We start from the raw sequence: 15,762 nt of genomic DNA on the forward strand, positions 1-15,762 counted from the left end.
AATGAGTTCGCGGCCGCGGTGCCCCCGCGGCTGCCGCGACGTTGGGCCGCGTTTCCCGGTAGGATTGATAAACGCCCGTTTGTTCCCCAGCGGAAGGAGCCGCGCTGCCCGCGCTGCCCGCCCCGTCCCTGCCCCGGGAGGCGGCGGCGCCGGCAGCTCCCGCCCGCGGCGCTGGGCGTTCCGCCGGGGCCGGGGAGCGGGACGGACGGGGCCGGGCGCTGCGGAGCGGGGCGGCTGGAAGCGGGGTTCGGCTTTGGGAACGGGTGTTTTTTGTCGCTGTGACTATAAGCGCCGTCTGAGTGGTGGTTTCAGGTATCTGGTATTTTTTTCATTACCGCGGTAAGAAGGGCTGGGAAAGGACCTGGTGAAGAAGGGCGGTGCTTTCCAGGCGGGGATTGCGCGTTGAGTTAGAAAATGTCTCTCCTTAGCACAGCGCCTGGCTTGCAAAGACTGATTTAAGGAAGGATGTTGCTTCCAAGGCTGTCCTGGGAGAGGTGACAGCGGCCGGCACGGTCGGGCAGTGGTGGTGCTGGCGCCCAGCAGTGGGGCGGGCAGCGTGAGAGCCGTGCCCTCGTCGCAGAGAGGCTGGGTACCAGGGCGGCATCCCTGTTTTTGTCTCTCAGGTGTTGGGACTCCCCAGGTTTCAGGAGAGGTGCCTACCTGAGTGGAGAGGGTACCCTACTGCATCAGAACAAAATAATTTTGTGTCAATTTGTAGCTAATTTCATTCCCTCTCTGAAGGCTATTTTGTTAACTTTAGCAGCAAACAACCTGTTTAATTAGATCAGCTAGATTATTTTTAAGTATACCGTTTCTCTAGCAGTCAAGGTTAAAATCTAGTGGCTGAATAGTCTAATATAACGTGATGATGAAAAGAAGTGCCACAAAGCTAGCTAGGGTGAACTAATGCATGCCTCGCAGCTATTTGGCTTTCTAAGTCTGTTTTTTTTGAATCATAAATGCTCGTGGAAAGGGCCCGGCTTGGTCTTTAAATGGCACCACGTGAGATATTTGTGCTTGGTGGCTTACGTTAATGTGCTCTTGGGAGTATTTTAGTGAGCTGGATAAGAAACGAAACTGATTGCATGCTAGTGTACTGTTTTTCCAATGAAAAGAGGAAGGTCTGTAGTTAACTGAATTGAGATCTTTCTAAGTCAGCTGTAGCGTATCTAGCGACACGCATCAGGGTAAGGGAGAGGTAGTTGTGTAATGCCGTTCTGAAAATGGGAAAGCGACTGGAAAGAAACATAGGCATTGTGCCATTCTTTAGAAAGGAACAATCTAGGGATGTTATTTCCTTACTGTTTTCTGAACTCGAACAGCTTTGTTCTGACTTCCTTTGGAACCGGCATTTCCTTGATTTCCGTTCCAAAAGTTTTTGGCTGTCCTTAAGTGCTTGGGCTCAAAACTCCTGGAAGGGGAAAACCACTGTTCCTGGGCACCTGGATACCTCTGAGGGTTGCTTCCCTATTACCCACTTGAGTAATGATTCACAAAAGTCAGGAGAAAGTGAGGAACGGGCTGGGTGTGTTGGTACTAGGTGAGAGGGTTTAAGCTATTGCAGCAGTTGACTGGTACTTCTGAGAGCAAAGGGAAAAAGTCTGGGAACTCCTATGGATGAGGAGGAAGGCTGGCAGTATGGGTTCTAGGTAGTACGACGTATAGGGTATGAAGAATGAGGCTTCATGATAAGAGTCCCTTTCTCGTGTGGGCAGTACAGCAACTGCAATGTGGAGGTCAGCTCTCAGCTTGATAACCCGCAGCAATCTTGGCAGTTGAAGGACCATTTTGTGTGTGTGTGTGTGTGTATGTATCAGGTCTTTTGCCTTTCATTTCCTCTCTGCACTGCAGTAGTGGATGCTGGAGGCCTCGCTGCGGGGTTCACATTGTGTTTTTAGGGGAGGCAGCTGGCTGTGTGCGGGGCGGGTGGGCAGCCCCTGCCTTCCCCTCTGCTGGCACGCAGGCGCAGCGGGGGGACCTCAGACCATCCAGAGACTGTATTTCATAAGGGTCATTAATTACTGGACAGCTGCTTTGCAGGAAGCGTTCCCGGTTCCCCTGTGCTTCCTTCCTGCGAGCAAAATCGCTTCTGCTTTCCCTTGTGTAAAGCTGAACCCGAGTATGGCCCCTCCTCCAGAGAAGAAGGGATTTTTTTCCTTTGGGAGAGCGGACCCAGAGCTTTGAGTTACTGTCAGGAAAGGGTAAAACTCGGTGGCTTTTCCTGGCATAGCCCTCACCCAAACTAGCCCCGGTGAGGTGGTGGGAGCCGGAGCCTGGTCCCCAGCCACCTCTTGCCCTTCAGCGCTCCAGCTGGGGGATTTTGGGGAATGTTTGATCAGCAAATACCTCAGGGAATGTAATCAAATGTGAAGGACCCTTATAATCCTGCCATAATTTAGGTTGGAAAGGATAACCTTTGGAGGTCCATTCCTCTGCTTAAAGCCAGGTTAAATTCAAATTGAGATCAGATTGCTCTGGGCCTTCTAAAAGCTTTTATTAAGATGTGTGCAAAGATATACAGCTGCTGCCGCTTCTGGTGTTCTGGAACACCATGGCCAGCTGATTCATTTCAAGACAACTTACTCTCAATTTACATTGTGAATTTAGGTTGCAGCATGTGGCCAGGGTAGCACAAGGGATTCGTGCCGCTACTGTTTTTGTTGAACCAAGATTAATTCAGTAATGGGCTTCTACTTGGTGAAGCCCTTTCTTTATTTTTTTTGCTTTAATTCCATGGAATTTCTACTCCATTACAAAGAAATAGCATTCTTCCTCTCTTCTATTAGCGGGAGCTAAATGCGAATACCTTTACTTTTCCCTGCTAAGTAAGTAATGTTTCAACAATTGTTCCCTCTATTTATTTTAAAAGAAATTGTTACTAGTTGCTAGAACTAGTAACACATAGGAGCCCGTAAAGCCTCATTTTATTAAACTGAAATGAAAATGCAGGCTTCGAATCATTGCTTTGTGCAACCCAGGCAGCTGGAACTGACGCATTTCGAAGTGACTGGTCTTCCCATTACTACTATTTTTTGACTGAGGTTTCACCAGGTGGGAATTTCCCCACGTATAGCAACATGGCTGAACAAGATATTGTGCAATATAAAGGTTGGCAAAACTGAGTTTTTGTTCCTCATTCCTTTGATAGCTTAGAATTGTATGTTATTTCACAATCTTTATAAATTATTCGGATGAAAAGCAGGCCATGACTGACAATATGTTAATCTTGGTGACTGAATTGGAGATGATAGAAGGAGTCTAGATAAAAAGCAACAGAAGAAAAGAGGCGATTTTAATAAAAGAAATAATCGTAACTATTCTCTTTAACATCGTGTCTGATGAAACGGGAGTTGAACTTTGTAAAATCTCTGTTGATTTTCTAGCTATGGAGCATAACAACATTTTCTAAATCCTAGCTGAACAGTGGCATATATGTGTGATTGTAGGGAGAAAAAAGATTCTGGGCTACTATAAAGACTTTCTTTTAAATAAATCATACGATTCTGTCTCTACTCTCCCTTTACCAAAGGATTCAGTTGTAATTCTGAGTATTTCACTGAAGTTTGGGTAGCTGGAACATCTCACAGCATAAACTGATCTTTTGCTAGTTTAAATAACACTTTTTTTATTCATCTTTAATTTGTGCTATTCCTACAAGCTGATAGTTTTGTCAGCATATTTCAATATGGTTATATAGTAAATGTGGCACTTTATATTAACTGTGAGAACAAGGTTTAAGTTATGTAGTTTAAATGTGTTCTTTCAGATTTTTAAATTAGATTTATGATTTTAAATTATTTCCTATTATGTTTTTTTTTAACTTGCATTCATATGGGGACCGGAATCCAATTAAAGTACGTAAAACAGGATGGTGGTTTTGTCGGTAAAGTTAGTAAAGTAGAAGAAAAAATATATTAAAAAAGGAACACTTTAAGACCAATTTATTAAAAAAAGAGGATGTGTATGAATTGGGAAGTGTCATCCCTGAACTGTTAAATGTCCTCCTGTGACATCTGTTTTAACTCTGGGAGTGAAAAGCAGGAAGGAACTGCTTTCTCTTTCATTCCCAGATTTGAATAACCTTGAACTGAACTAGATGGAAGAGTCGCAGCAGACAAATATATTACTTGTTTAACTGGAACGTCATTCTTTTTAAAGAATAACTAGGTTTATTGTTTCCTTTAAAGCTTTTGATGCTATAGAAAGAAGCTCCTATGCTTTTCTTTTTTAGACTTCCACTTACTGATCTCCTGGCTATTTTGGACCTCTGTCTTTAACAGAAGTTGCTGACATTGTCTTGGCTTCTCTTGTTACCCCAGAGACTGAAAGGAGTATCTCTCAAGGTTGATTCTGGCATCAGCACATGTTCTTTTTGCCTTTTTTTAATCTCCTTTTGGCAACCCTGGAAGAGTAGAAAGAAAAAGACAAGCAGTTGGCCCTTTGACTCATGATATTCAGCTGTGGAAGCCCACTGGCCTGTGCAAGCCCTCCCTTTGCTATCCTGTGGAGACAAAAATTGCGTATGTGATATTTAGTAGTACCACTTAAGAAGTGGAATAGTATAAAGAAGTGAACGGGTGGGAGCACGGCCTCACGGCTGCTGCAGGATTTACCCGAGCAGGTTTTGTAGCCTAACGTCAGTGCGCTAAACCAGTTGCTCTGAAATTACTGCAGTAATTTGTTCGTGTGAATCGGATGATGATCCTGAATGGCTGCACAATGGAGTCCTGCACTGCAATGAAATAACTGCACGTCCTGATGCTTCCCTCCGAGCTGAGGATGATCTCGGGATACTGAAAGCATGAGTGCAGGCATAGACAACACAGACTTGTGTTGTGGTGGAGACGTAGCCTAGAAGGAAGCTGAGATATTTAAAGTTATTTTAGCTTGTATTTGTAATTCAGCTTTCCCATATGGTTTAGAGAGGCAAGTATCTTTTATCAATAATAAATAGAGAACTCTGAATAAATCTTGTGTGAAATGATATATTAAAAAAGATTTAAATAAAAATGTTGTTTTGCAGAACAATTATAAGCAGATCCACGGCAATGCAAGGTGAGTGAAATATAAACAAAATGTCATCTTTTTCTAATATTAAAGATAATGGGTCCTTCCAAGGCATTCAAGCAATATTAGCTTAGCTATTAGTTTACCTTCTAATTTTATGAAATATGTATGAATGTTTCAAATGGAAATTGTTTACATTTTAAAATTGAATAATTTACAAAAGATATAGCTTACATTTTCAGATCTTGATTTCTGAAGTTAAATAAAATAAATAAATAAGTAATCTTGAAATTCAAGTTATTTCTGCTTACAAACTGAACTTGGTAAACGTTTTTAAATCCATAAGCCTCTGAGTCTGCTGGTGAGGCATTAGTATAGTCCTACCTTGAAGAAATTGGGAGAAAATGTTTTATATAGTGGGGAATGGCTCGTTACCAGTCTGTTCTAGACAGAAGGGCAGCCTGTCAGTTCCCTGGCACTCCTTTGAATTAAGGCCTCCTTCTAAATAGAAATGAACAAAGGCACCTCTGGTCCAGACAGAGAGTGAACTGACCCTGCTTGAGCCGGGGTTGGACTGGGTGATTTAAGAGGTTCCTTCCAAGCTAAATGATTCTGTGATGTCTTCATGACATCATGTGTAATACCTGCCTTTTTTCTGCACTTTAAGGGTCAGAACTCCTTTAAGTTAGTGATGTTTAATATACATATTGTTCATAAATACGAGCTTGTTATACAGTTTTTGCTATACAGAAAACAGCTGCTTAATTTTGTTATGTGTCTACTCTGAAAAAGGAGGCAACGTTGGGATCTTTCACCCTAGGGTAGGAGGAAATGAGCAATACTCAAAGCATATGTTCCCTTCTTCCAGCGCATAAACCCGCACCAGCACCTGGATTTTTAAACGCGAACTATGCACCAGGAAATCGAGTCCCCTATGACTACCCTCAGCACGCACCTGGGACGTACCAAGGTAGGTTGCTTGGCTACAGATCTGCTATACCATTAGGAAATAAGCACAGGAAGGAGGAGGTTTCATGAAGCCAACCAGCTCCGATTTACTTTTCTGCTGTTAATTCTGTAGAGTTTCTGTTAATTTCTGTTTTGCTGGAAAGTCATCTTCTTTCCTTCTTGGTGCTGTATGTTGGTATGGGCTGAGCAGTACCAACAGTGGTAGAAGTTAAAAATGTTGGATGTTCCTCAGTGATCACTGCGGGGAGTTTGTTAGGGAGGTGGTACCGATGCAAAGCAATTAATGTGTGGCAGCTTCTTGCCGATGATCAGATTTTGTAATTAACATGTTATTTCAATATTTCACTCTTATTTTTCTCTACAAATCAAGAACTGAAAAAAAGAATTGTTTTTGTCTTGCAGTTCTGCTGGTCTCTGTATTCTGTTCCTGTTCCCTACTCTGTTGTTGTACTTTGCGTGTGGTTGTAACTTACACTTTCACTCATTTGCTTTTCTGTTTTTCTGTCTCATTTTCTGCTCCCCGTTCAAAACGCAGCCCTCATAAATAGCTTCTCACGTGCTGGTGACCAATTGCTTTCTGAAGAACCAAATCACAATCAGGTTCAAAGCATAGGTCATAGGTAAAATGCAAAAAGTTTGGCCCAAGTTACTGAGCTGTTTGTCCGTCAAAGGTTGTGGGTCTCACGGCAAGACCCTCCGGGGTCTGTCGGCACACTTAGCCTTTGGCGGGGAATGGGCAGCTGCCACCTGTGCGATGAAGGTCGGGCAGCATTTTTCATTCGGAATAATGTATGTGCTCACACTCACATGCGATAGCAGTGGAATAGTCAGTTTGTGTGCGAAGCTGTGCTCACACATAAAAGTGATTTTGTATTCCGTAAGGGTGAGTCCTTCTCTGGGGTGAGCGATTCTGCCACCTGTGAGTTTTAAGCCACAGCAATTTACATCACCTGAGGTACTGTCCCGCTTACGGCCACAGCGTGAGCGTTCACGTGGTGCAGTCCGTGTTTTGTAATGTAGTGTGAAACATTGGCGCTGGACTGATTTGGGCTAAAGATAAATCTACAGGTCAGCAGCTCTTGAACTATTCGTCTTCATACAGCTCTACAAAAATATTCTTTGTGGCTTCTGCGTTGTGCCTGCTTCTGAGTAAAATGTAAAATTCTTCTGCTTCAGATTAAAGGCTTTATCTGCCTATCAGGAAAGTATTAAATGAGGGGAAAAAATACGGTTCTTGTTCTGTAACTTTCACTAACAACTTCAGCAGCTTCAGCTACAAGGTCATAAAGCATCTCTGTTGCTGCGGGACCGTGCTCAGGCAGGGCAGGGCTCTGCGCACAGCCCGGGGACGTGGCATGGGTGGTGGGCGCTAAGGCTGTGCCGCCTGTGCCATCTGGTGGGACGCTGAGCTTTTAGACCCTGAAGTGCTTCATGAGAGTTTGTGTTTCCTGTTGAATGCTAACTGGAGAAGACTTACTCGACATTCACAAAAGGTGGAACCGTTTCCTCCTTTGCTACACACCTTCTCCATGAAGGAGTTGTGGATTTCCTGAGTTTTGAAAGAGAATCCATTAAACAAACAGAAAAGCGCAGTTTTCAGATCACAGTTATCTGGTTTGAAACCTGCAGATGGACTCTGCTAAAAGGACATTTCCTATCACAGAAGTAGCAAGTATAATTCCAGGAAAACTTTATCTTAAAATTCCTCATTTGCTCAACTGGCAACTTGTAAATGCCAATACTTTTTATGTATTTAAAGGTACTCTGTCTTCTCTGCTTAGAAATAACCTTCATTTATTTATTTCTAATTTTTTGAATTGCATATCTTTATGTGAATAAGACTTCTGCTATATTCAAGAATGATGCGTTTGTTTATTTTGTTTGGTTTTGTCTGGAGGGATTAGAACATCCCAATCCAGTGTAAATTCTCTCATGAAAGTTGTAGTATTCATAACTGAAATATATTGTACATATAAGGATCTTTGTAGGTCAAAACAGTGAACAAATTAATCTTTTGAAGATCCATGGGGCAATTCTTTTCTAACATCTAAGTTTCATAACTGCATCTCTCCTACAACACCAGGTGTTGCTGGCGCGGGGAACTATGGCTTCCAGGTACAGGGCACGAGTCCCGTTCCAGCTGGATTTGCTGTTCCACCCATCCAGAACCAGCCCATCGTGAAGGAGGGGACAATCTGGATGCCTGTCCCTCCTCCTCTTCCCAACTGCCCTCCTGGACTGGAATATCTCACGCAGGTACCTGTATCCTTCCTCCTTCCCCAGAGAACAGGTATTCATCCACCTGAGAAGCAGCCTGCGTCTGTGAAATAGCTAAAAAAGCTCATCTGGCTTTGTTGCAGCTGCGTAGGTTGCCGGTTTGGGCTGCTAAGTGAAGCCTTTTGTGATGTGATTGATGCATGTTTGAGCGTGGAGGTGCCTGCTGTGGCTGCAGCACTTCACGGAGTGGTCTCCTGCCAAGTGAGATGCTAAAGGACTGGGGGCACAGGGCTGTCATACATTCTTCCCCTTTCTGAAGCTACTGTTTGTGAGATGTAATGTGGTTTGGCAAGGTGTATATAATAAATATATATAATACGGGCAACTGTAGCACATTAGAGGTGCTTAATTTTCTACATGATGCTTTCTTCACACCTCTTCCTAGTGTTGTTAGGAGAGGCGCTCGTCAGGCTTCACAATGTAGAGAATGCTAATAGCAAAATAAGAATTGTTTCCACAATACAGAATATGTCCTTGTACTGTAAAAGTACAGTTCATTGGGAGCAAATATCAAGGCTTAACACTGATGTATTGATGCCAGTTTTGCAAATTGCTCAAAAAAAACCAACCCCAAAACCAAAAAAAAAAAAAAAAAACAAACAGAAAAGAAAAAGCAGCAGTGAGGAGAGGCTGATAACTCCTGAGTTTTACTTAGAGCTGAGCAGTAGCTGAGCTTCTGCTGTAAAATTTCTCAGTTTCCTGCTTTTGCCTGTACGGATTCCTGATGTAGGCATCTGGGAGATGCGGTGCCGGAGGCTCTGCCAGGCCCGGTAGCTGAGCTGCCCTGAGTCCTGGCAGGGGCACAGGCACGCTCGCCCTGCGTGCGCGTAACCAGCCCAGCCTGGGTGCAGCTTCTGCCCTCTGCTCCGGTGCTCTGAAACACCTTTCTGCTAAATTGACAGAGGACAGGACAAAGGGGGACGTGAGCTACTTCCACAGCTTTCCCGATAGATGTTCTGCCTCTCGACAATGTATTGATCCCTAACTCTGCATTCTGAAATGAAACAGCAATGCTTCTTAAAACTAGATTTCTCTTAGTTACAACTTGTTAACTATTTATTCTGTTTAATTTTTCGACCACGAACAGATTGACCAGATATTAATTCATCAGCAAATTGAACTTCTTGAGAGTAAGTGAAAAGCATTTATAACAGAGAAATGTTTAAATCTAATAATCTCAAGAAAGGTAAAATTTAGACTTTCTTTGACCCTATATATTGCTGCCTTTCTCTTTCCTGCCTCTGTTATCTTTCTCAATTCCTGCACAAGTTGTGGAGGAGAGGAAGGAGAAGATAGGAGGGTGGAGGATTTTAAGCGGGTTCTATATCTTAAAAGATAGGTAGCAATGCGACTGACTAATCTTGGTAGCTAGTTATAGCTGAAGTCACACATTTCCCATGTTATTCATTCACATGATTTCTACTTGCCTCTCTTCCCCACTTTAAAGATCTTTTCTGTCCTCTCTTACTCCATCTAATTCCATAGACTGGCACGCCGCTCCGATGCCGTTTCCAGGCAATCCTGCTGTTTTAGCAAATTGAAATGCTTTCCTTCTGCTCCCCTCATTCCATTCACTTTAAGAATATCAAAGTCATGTTCTCCAGTGTCTTTCAAACAGAAGAAATAAAGCGGACCATCCGTCTTGGCTGACACCTTATGCTGCTGCTTTTTCTTTCCATAATGCTTCAAAGAGTACTTTCATTTATTAGAGAATTTAATCAAATCAAATTTCTGTCCTGGCTCTTGTTGTTTTCTATTTGTGCTGCTGTGATTCTTGACTATGAGGCTTTTTTTTTTTTGTGGCCTTCTCATTCTGAACGTATTTGTGCCCTCTAGAGCCCTTTTCTTGCTTCACCCCCAAATTCACAAGTTTCTTTAATTCTCATCCCTTCAGCTCTTCCCTGGGAATCTTCCATGCTGTGGTGCTTGCTCCGGCAGTAGGTGTCCGTATCTGGTGGGAGGGGACTGATGGACATCTCCGTGCTCTTTCCGTGTTGCCATGTTCATGGTGGCTTCTCTTCTCTGAACTTCTCCGTCAGGCTGCTCTACTTGAGGGTCCTTCCCCACCTCTTCCCTTCACCAGTAGCTGCCTCTGACAGCCTTCGAGTGAGGGCTGCCTGCCCAAAGGGTAGCTTTAGAGTTAGCATGGTGACTTCTCTGACCAGACGGACCTCAGAAATGTAACAGTTGTGTTCCTGTTTTTCAGTTTTGACTGGCTTTGAAACAAACAACAAATATGAAATCAAGAATACGCTGGGGCAAAGGGTGTACTTTGCAGCAGAGGACACTGACTGTTGTACCAGGAATTGCTGCGGGCCATCACGACCCTTCACCCTCCGGATTATAGATAACCTGGGCCACGAGGTGATAACGCTGCAGAGACCCCTCCGGTGTTCTTCGTGCTGCTTTCCCTGCTGCTTACAGGAGGTGAGTTGCTCCCTCTTACCATCTTCCCTCATGTGGGACATGGTCCATCTGTGCAGTTTTAAGATGGGGTTGTCTTCATTCAGGAGGTGAGGCGAAACAAGTCAGGTTTTGTCTGTAAGTTGTGGGGAGAGAGATCTGTGGGATTTGTGCATGGGGTCTCCTTGGTGTAGGAAGAAGATAGTGTGCTGCAACACTTAGGTTCGCTCTGGCTGCTTCTGATTACGGTAGTGAAAAATTGGATTCAGCAGCATGTCGGGGAACTTGTGGCTAGAGCCAAAATCTGCGCTGGAGATGGAATTGAAGCGTAAGAGTTGGGCAACAGTTTACAAAAGCTGTAGGGAAATTCAACCCATGAAATGATGAGCTTTTTTAGTATTAAAATAAATATAAGGTGGTGCAACTTCTGAAGCCTCGAATCTAAGCCCGCTTAGAGCTCTTACTGAGGGATTTGTAGTAGCTGCATCCTGTGATGTCTTCACTGAATGCTTTCAGGATGCTCCCAGCCTTTCTTTCACTAGACTTTGATCTTTCTGCTCTAGATATACAGCTTGTGTACTTATAGCCTTAGGACCATCTTATTTTTTTTCTGTGAAGGCAAAAGTTGCATATGAGGACTGCAGTTTGTGTGCAGTTTTCTGAAAACGCTCACAGAAAACCCCATGCAGCTTCATGCATTGGAAAGCCAGACTGTTGTGGAAAAATTGTTGTGTTTGGTTTGTGTGCTAGTGTGGGTATTGTCTAACAAGCATATCAAAGCATGAACACTCACGTGGAGGTTTTCTTTTTCCTGTGAAGCTAGAAGTTCATGCGCCTCCAGGAACACCAGTTGGTTATGTTGTCCAGAACTGGCATCCTTGCCTGCCAAAGTTTACCATTCAAGATGAGAAAAGAATGGATATACTGAAAATTACTGGCCCATGTGTTGTCTGCAGCTGTTGTGAGGACATTAATTTTGAGGTATGCAATGCTAAAAACTGTTTGTATGTATCTTCTTTCAGATAGTAGTGTTTGTTGCTTGACTTCTTACCTGTCAGCTGAACTGCTGTATATATTAATTAATTAGTGCATAATCTTTTAATGCTAGCATAATCAATTCACTTCTCTAGATATCTAGATTACTCTAGATAAGCCAGACAAACTTCCAGAAATGACATCTTAAAGCCACTCATTTGTGGTCAGTGAGACTAATTCCCTGCGGTTGCACACAATTCTCTTAACTGAAATATTAGGCGGCAAAATCTTTTTGAATCTATTTTCATAGAATCATAGAATTGCTCAGGTTGGAAGGGACCTTAAGGATCATCTAGTTCCAACCCCCCTGCCATGGGCAGGGACGCCTCCCACCAGACCAGGTTGCTCAAAGCCCCGTCCAGCCTGGCCTTGTGGACGCCCCATCCCTGGAAGTGTTCAACTTCTCTGGGCAACCTGTTCCAGTGCCTCACCACCCTCATTACGAAAATTTTTTTCCTAATATTTATTCTAAATCTCCCCTCTTCCAGTTTAAAGCCCTTACCCCTCATCCTGTCACTACAAAAAGTCCCTCTCCAGCTTTCTTTTAGGCCCCCTTCAGACATCGGAAAGCCACTGTAAGGTCTCCCCAGAGTCTTCTCTTCTCCAGGCTGAACAACCCCAACTCCCTCAGTCTGTCCTAACAAAAATGTTGTTAGGTCCTAAAAAAAATGTTCTTAGCTGTATCAGATACTTGCGAAAAGGACTTCCTACAACCACTCATTTAATCATTTAATAATCTCTCAATGACCAAGTAAATCAAGATAATCTCGACCTAAAATATAGATTTGAATGACTGAAGCGTTACAACTTGCTCTTAAAAATAATAGTGACTAATGGATTGTTATTTTCATACACCTGAAGTAGTAGATACACTACTCTACCATTTATTATTTAAAATGATGTTGCAAATAGTTACTAAAGCAAATTTAGTATCATTTTATTTTGGGGACTAGTCTTTCACATGACCCCGAAGACTGGATCTAACTTCAGGAAACACCATGTTGACAAAGGGCTAGTCTCTGCTTTGGAACATAAGAATGTAATTGGTTTAATTTTCACTTGATCAGTTCCTGATACATGGCAGGAGAAACTAATTCACTCTCTCGGCTAAAAGACACCACTTCCAGCAGAGTGTGTGTGCGTGCGTGTGGTAGCTGTCTTCCAACACTATTAAAGCATTGAACTCCACAGTCAGATTTAGAATTAAGTTCACGTCTGTGCTACTTAAGACTGACTTTGTGATAGTCAGGGCTGCCTTTTGGTACAAACAGTTGCATGCAATGACTGCATTAATTCAAATAACACAACCTGAAGCTTTCAAATGGATCTATTATGAAAAGGATTTGGGAATATTATGAATGACAGATTCGATGTTTTTTTTTTTCATTTTATATTAAACTAGGTGAAGTCTGTGGATGAGACTTGTACTGTTGGGAGGATTTCTAAGCAGTGGACTGGATTTTTGAAAGAAGCCGTCACAGATGCAGATAACTTTGGAATCACATTCCCAATGGACCTTGATGTGAAAATGAAAGCTGTCATGATCGGCGCTTGCTTCCTTATCGTAAGTTTGTCATTCACTAATACTTGAATATGAACTGACTTTTTCATCTCCATGTTCAAATTGTGCTGGTAAAGGATTTGACTCTGAGCTCTTTGAAGTGAGCGGCAGTTTGTTGTGAACTTTCTGTTCAACAACAGAATTATTTCAGATAATAAGCTTATTCTAGACTACATGAAGGGCTAACTGTTTTAAGGAGAGCTTCATTTGTGACAGGACTGACAAAGCCTGTGAAGGGAAGACTCCGTACAAACACATTAGCAGAGTCAAGCGTGTCTATGTGGATGGTGAAACCAGAAAAGTGCAGATCAGCAATAGCCAAGAGACCCATCCAAAGCCGGAGCAGCCTGCTGAGCGGGTGAACTGGACAGCTGAATGCTGCAGCCGGTTCCTCCTGACTCTCCCTGGGAGTATGTGAAGCACTGAGCTGAGCAGGATTAAATGCTCTCAAAGGAGTCACCTCCAATGGGAGGGATGTCTGTGGAGGCAAAGCACATCCAACTTGATACAGCGCTTTTCAGCTGCGCTCTGACTCTACCAGGTCAAATACTGCAGTGCGGCTCACTTTGCTTTTTCAAAACAGTTGCGACACACTCCTGTTTCCACTTACCTGTGCAATTGGGCATCAGGTACCGTTTCAAAAAGTGCAGTGCTGCTGTAGTGGTAGGGCTGCAGAGGGGGAGGAAAGGGGCATGTGAAGCACCTTGAGTTTGGAAAGTTCTCGCCAGCCTCTAACAGCCCTGTGCAAGAACCAGGTTTTCCTTAGCTGTGCGTGTCCATATGCTACTGTGTGCATGAAGCGCAGCGTTAGCGAGTGCCAGCAACCCAGGACTCCAGACACAGAAAATGGGGCACCTGGATGTAAACTGAAGATAGTCATCAAGACAATGGATTCCAGTTTGAGGTAAAATTGAAGGGACTGAGTCAGGTCAAACAAAGCCAGGGCAGGAATCCTGAGTAAAGGAAGCATAGCTTTGGCTAGTGATGATTTAAAGTTTCCCATGTAGGTCTTTCATCACATCTTTCTCTCTCTGTGGGTGTCCTGTTCTGAGAGACCCAGGTGATGGGGAGTGGAGAGAGGTGCCCCCAATTTCTTCTCATCGTTTGAGGTTTCCGAGAGGCAGGTGTTTTGAGTACCTTGCAAAGCAACCAGGAGATCTGCATTTAAGAAGTATTTGTTTTGCTTGCTTTTTGTTTCCTTCTTAGGACTTCATGTTTTTTGAGCATGCTGGTGATAAACAACAGCGAACAGGAGTTTGGCAATGAAATCTAGAAGTTTTGTATAAAAGGATGAAGGACATAAATCTCCCAACTGTCTAGTGGATTGCACAGCTCCAGTAAGAATATTAGAAGTGTACATCTTGTGTTTGTAGTTATATTTCTATAAACTAAAAGCTTTATGGTCATCTTATTTTTTTTGGGGGGGTGTAATTGATGAAATAATTTGTAGTATGCCAATAAGAATGCTTTGTCTGTACAGATCAATGCTGTAATTTATATGAATATATAGCAAACTTTTTTCCCAAGAAATTTGGAATTGTAAAATAACTCCTTATAATTACTTTAATGCCTAAAAAAGAGGACTACTTTTATATTCAATATTAATAGAAGATATGAGGCTAATAAAGAGATCCTGATAATTTTCTGTGTATCCTTCTTTGGTAGTTTTGCCTTGATGTTGACATTTTGTTGTTTCCAACTTCTTATCAAATATATAGGTTCAAAACAAAGTGATCTAAGTGAACAGAACTATCAGAAATCACTGTGAAATTGTATTAATCTAGTGATAATTCTGCTGCCAAATATGGCTCTGTTAGTGTAACATAGTTTCATAATTTGGGTTGTTTTGAAACTTAAGGCTTTGATTTTCACCAACAGAAGTTTAGAGGAGACAGGAAATATAAATGCCTGCTTCTGTTTAATAAGCCTTTGGTAATTGCTTTGTGCATGAATGTGATTTTTTCCTGAGGCAAGGAAGAACCAGTTAGTTACTTTTCTGTTTGTCCAGTCCTCTTTCCTCTCCATTTAGTCCATGGATTTCACAGATTGTAAGTCTGTCTGTAGGTGTGAGGGTGCAGGAATAATAAAACAGAATAATTCCACTTCAAAAGCAGATGCATGAAATGGCAGGTCTATTTTTTAGCATTTATAGCTTTATTTAAATCGGCAAGCAATGGATGAAGTTGCAGTTTCTTACTCCAGCTTCACACAAGCATGTGCATATAGCAGTTCTTGGGATCCAGTTATGGGGAGAGGTCCTTGCCAGTGTTTTCAGTTGTATTCTAATTCTGCTAAAGTTTCCTTTTGTTCAGTATTTTCAATTTCTTGACTGCTCCTGGCCAGTGAAAAAGCAGATGAAAAGTGGAGTGCCATTGCTGCTATGTACTTGGACTCTCTTTGACTCAACTTTTAAGAGTTGTACAAACTCATGACAAAAATCTATACTGTTCCTGAAAGTCTTTAAAATTGTATGTTATGCCTTGTTAAAGTTAGCTTCTGCTGCTAAAGAC

At 42.6% G+C, this 15,762-nt stretch overlaps 1 protein-coding gene across 1 annotated transcript; it reads left to right on the forward strand.

The window, feature by feature from the left end:
* The first annotated feature begins 283 nt into the window (after positions 1–283).
* On the forward strand, positions 284–14,880 carry LOC309675118 (phospholipid scramblase 1-like). Its single transcript, XM_082487334.1, has 9 exons — positions 284–312; positions 5,024–5,055; positions 5,876–5,977; positions 8,060–8,232; positions 9,341–9,383; positions 10,460–10,680; positions 11,476–11,637; positions 13,094–13,255; positions 14,459–14,880. The coding sequence occupies exons 2-9, from the start codon at positions 5,049–5,051 to the stop codon at positions 14,516–14,518; spliced, it is 930 nt and encodes a 309-aa protein (XP_082343460.1). The 5' UTR covers positions 284–312; positions 5,024–5,048; the 3' UTR covers positions 14,519–14,880.
* Positions 14,881–15,762: the final 882 nt, after the last annotated feature.

The sequence above is a fragment of the Vanellus vanellus genome, assembly GCF_965231255.1.
Source record: "Vanellus vanellus genome assembly, chromosome: 8".
NCBI lineage: Eukaryota > Metazoa > Chordata > Aves > Charadriiformes > Charadriidae > Vanellus > Vanellus vanellus.

What these genes read in the sequence shown, in the direction of transcription:
- LOC309675118 (XM_082487334.1), top strand. An exon ending in CGCACCTGGGACGTACCAAG is followed by an intron (nt 5,978 to 8,059) that starts GTAGGTTGCTTG and finishes CTACAACACCAG; the next exon opens with GTGTTGCTGGCGCGGGGAAC. An exon ending in GCAAATTGAACTTCTTGAGA is followed by an intron (nt 9,384 to 10,459) that starts GTAAGTGAAAAG and finishes CCTGTTTTTCAG; the next exon opens with TTTTGACTGGCTTTGAAACA.